Genomic DNA, 3,656 nt, shown 5'->3' with positions numbered 1-3,656 from the left:
CAGCTTTGCAAGCGGAAGGCTGCGAGCTCTGGGCTGTCTCTGGACTGACAGTCGGCCCAGAACTCATTCAGAGCCCTGAAATACAGACATTCTCACCTGCACACACCACGCCACTTCCACCCACACCACCACCGCCCCACCCCCCAACCACACACACTCGCCCTCCCAATCTCTCCCCACACCAATCCCGGCGCCGCAGAACACCTAGCAGCCTCATCAGCAACGGCAGCACGCGTTACCATTTAGATGATCCGGGCCACCTAAGCTCCAGAGACCGCCCCCTCACCACACAGGCCGCCTCCCCCGCGCCGCCCGGAGGCTGGACCCCTCGCCCGCCAGGAGGGATGCGCTACCTTTAGACTGGCAGTCCGCACAAAACTTGTTATCCTCCTCCAGCAGCAGGTTGGCTAGGACCGCCTGGTACCGATCCACGTCCTTCACCGATTTGCCCGTCATGGCCAGGGTGCCGGCGGGGGCAGAGGGCGACGCACCCTCCTCGCCCCCAGAAACCCCTGCCTCAGTCCAGAGGTGAGGACTCCTGGTCCCCCGCCCAGGGGCACCTCCTGAGCGGGGAAGAGCCCTCTCCCACCGCCCGGCCCGGCACCCCTTCTCGGGTCAGCCGCGCCCGCCCCCCACTCTGCAGCCCCTCAGCGCGGCGCCCCCTGGCGGGCTTAGGGAAAGACCCGGGTCCCGACGAGGCTGCCGGACCAGGCAGGGAACCTCAGCCCAGGCAAGGGGGGCGCTCAGGCCTCCTGCGTGCCGGGCGCAGAGATGACTCCCAGGCCTGCCTGTCTGTGAGCCGTGCGTCCCGCGCCTCGGTTTCCCTGGCAGCTGCTGCCAGCCCTGCCACCACCTCTGCCGCCTACTTCCGGCAGCTCTTCCTCTCCTCCTCCACCCCTCCCAGCCCGCGCATGCGCCCCGCCCCCACCGCTTCGGACTGGGCTCTTCCCTCCGCTCCGCCTCTCAGGAACCAATCGGGGCAGAAGTGAGGGGCGGAGCTTGGGTGGGGCGGAGGGGAAGTGGGCCCGCCCCCTGCATGTCCTTGGAAAAGAATGAATGGAGCCGGAGGAAAGCGAGTGGAGAGAGTAGAGGCAAGCGAAGAGAAACAACAATTAACATTAGCTGAGCTCTTACTATGTGCCAGGCGCTGTGCTAAGCGCCTTATATGCATTAGCCCAATATAATCCCAAAACCTCTCTACGAGTTAAATATTTACCATCCTTACGTAACGTGGTGGTTGTGAATACTCCAAAGTCCTCCAGCTTATTCTTTCCTTCAACAGCCAAATAGAAGGGCCCAACCTCCTAACCCAGGATAAGAGGACATCACAACCTCCCCAGCTTTTCAGAGGATTCTGGTTACCTCTCACTTGGAATGCATGCTCCTGCTGAATTCCTGGTCCCCCTGTTCATTAGGTCTCCTCTTGTGATTACTGACATCTTTGGGCATTGTTTTGCCTGGTCCCTAGACACTTTCTTGTTTCACTCCTCAGTCCTCCCCAAATAGTGCAGTTTCGTGCAGCAGACCTTTACTGAAGGTTATTTGGGAAGGTGGGGTGGAGAGGAGGGGTAATTACAGTAAAAGAAGAGGTAACTACTTTAAAATGATTATTAAACACCATTGTCCAAAGCCACCCTCACTGCAGAGTGTAGTAAGTACAGAATTTCTCAATGGCTGTCCTTTTCTTTAGGGACCCACCTGCCATCTGGCAAATGTTTTTGTTCACTCATTCCATTCATTCATTCGTTTAGCAGATTGTTACTGAGAAACTTCTAAGTATCAGGCACTGTCCTGCGGGGAAGGGGAACAACATGATTCAATTAGTGGTTTTAAAAGGTCACTGCTGCTATGGGAAGGATGGATCAGGGAAGCTGGTAAGACCAGATGCTCAGAGTTATCTTATCTCTAGGCAAACTCTCCTCCATCTCTTTACTTTCCCCAAAACATCAGGATGCCCTGAAAACTTTCATCAGAGAAAAACTAAAATTTTCTATTACTTTATCAATCAAAACAATTTGATTCTCTGTCTAAAGCTCTTTCCTTCTAAGCCATGCCTGAGGAGATTTGACTTTCATAAACAAAAAAGTTCATTAAGGTATTTTTCCTAAACAAAATCAGTTCTTTCTCTAGAAGGAATTCTGCCTTCCTCCTAAGCTAATTTTCTCAACCTATATCCCATTTGTAATAATTTTTCTTACTTTAACTTACTTAAATTTTCTTATTTTAACACATATTTTACAAATGAGCAAACTGAGAGTTAGAAAAATAAACTCCTTCATCTAGGGAGTAGTAGAGCTGGGATTTTAAATCTAGATCTCTATGATTCAAGAGCCTTAGTACTATCAGAGTTTTTGCTTATGTTATATATTATAATCCTCAGAAAACCCCATCAGGATAGGTATTAACATAATCAGTTTTCAAAAAATGATGAAACAGAGTCTCAAGTTGATGAAAGAAAGGCTCAAGATTACCCACTTAATTGTGATCATTGTGCCTTTGTTCAAATTCTCATCTTCATCCCTGCACTATGCAAATAGCCTTCTTGACTTATAGTCTAACCTTAGTTAATTTGATCCTTCACCCCACTCTTCGGAGAGAGCTTTCTAAATGGCAAATCTGGTTGACTAGCTCTCCTGATTAAAAACCCTTTAGTGGCTCTCCATGATCTATGACAATCCTTCTCAAAATTTCCCATCTAGAGAGAGATTGCCTAGTCTGGTGGTTAAGCACACAGACTATGGGACCAGAATGACTGGATTTAAATCTTTTAAAGTTTTAAAAGAGCTTTACCACTTACTATCTGTATGACTTTTATCATGTAACTTAACCTCTCTGTGTAAAATGTGTATGATAATGATATTAAATCCACCTATTTCATAGGATTTTTGTGAAGCTGAACTGAGGTAATGCCTGTAATATATTTAGAATAGCTCTTGGCACTCAGTGAGCGATAGACAATTAATACTTTTCACTAAGTATCTCTGGCTTTCTGCCTTCTGGGTGCATGGTAGGGTTTTATTTCATGGCCCTCTTAAGGTTGGATGTGGCCAATGAGTTTGAGCAGAAAGGATATGTGTCACTGCATGCCTGAAGCATTTATTTACTGCTTTGAGACTTCTCAGATTCTTTTTCCCTCTGGCATGGAAACTATCAACGTTCGAGATGGTGGTTGTCTTAGCACCATAACAGAATACCATAGACTGGGTGGCTTATGAACAGAAATTTATTTCTCACAGTTCTGGAGACTGGGAAGTACAAGATCAAGGCACCAAAAGATTCTGTGAGAGCCCGCTTCCTGGTTCACAGCAGGGGACTTAGCACTGTGTCTTCACGTGGTGGAAGGGGCTATAGAGCTCTCTGGGGTCCCTTCATAAAGGCACTAATCCCATTCATGAGGACTCCACCCTTATGACCTAATCAATTTCCAAAGGCAGAACTTCCTAATACAATCACGTTAGGGAGCAGGATCTCAACATGTGAATTTGGGGAATTATGGACTTAAACATTCAGTCCATAACAGTGGTTGCTCTATTATCCTAAATTCCTGGGTAGCTAATAAGTGAGAGCCCGCTGCCAACCCATAAAGGATAGGTAGCATGAGCAAGAAATTAGCTTTCTTTGTGTTAAGCCACTGAATTTTGTTTACCCCCAGGCAT

General features: G+C 48.2%; 1 protein-coding gene across 1 annotated transcript in view; it reads right to left on the bottom strand.

The window, feature by feature from the left end:
• SMAP2 (small ArfGAP2) overlaps positions 1 to 876 on the bottom strand; it is a 47,682-nt gene extending 46,806 nt beyond the window's left edge. Inside the window, exon 1 of the mRNA XM_024738792.1 lies at positions 354 to 876. Coding sequence (XP_024594560.1) covers positions 354 to 456 — 103 coding nt within the window. The 5' untranslated portion in view covers positions 457 to 876. The remainder of the gene's footprint in view (positions 1 to 353) is intronic.
• Between the last annotated feature and the right edge of the window lie 2,780 nt (positions 877 to 3,656).

The sequence above is a fragment of the Neophocaena asiaeorientalis genome, unplaced genomic scaffold (assembly GCF_003031525.2).
Source record: "Neophocaena asiaeorientalis asiaeorientalis breed wild unplaced genomic scaffold, Neophocaena_asiaeorientalis_V1.1 scaffold106, whole genome shotgun sequence".
Classification (NCBI taxonomy): domain Eukaryota; kingdom Metazoa; phylum Chordata; class Mammalia; order Artiodactyla; family Phocoenidae; genus Neophocaena; species Neophocaena asiaeorientalis.
The sequence above is the reverse complement of the archived record's forward strand: the minus strand, read 5'-3'. Positions and strand labels throughout refer to the sequence as shown.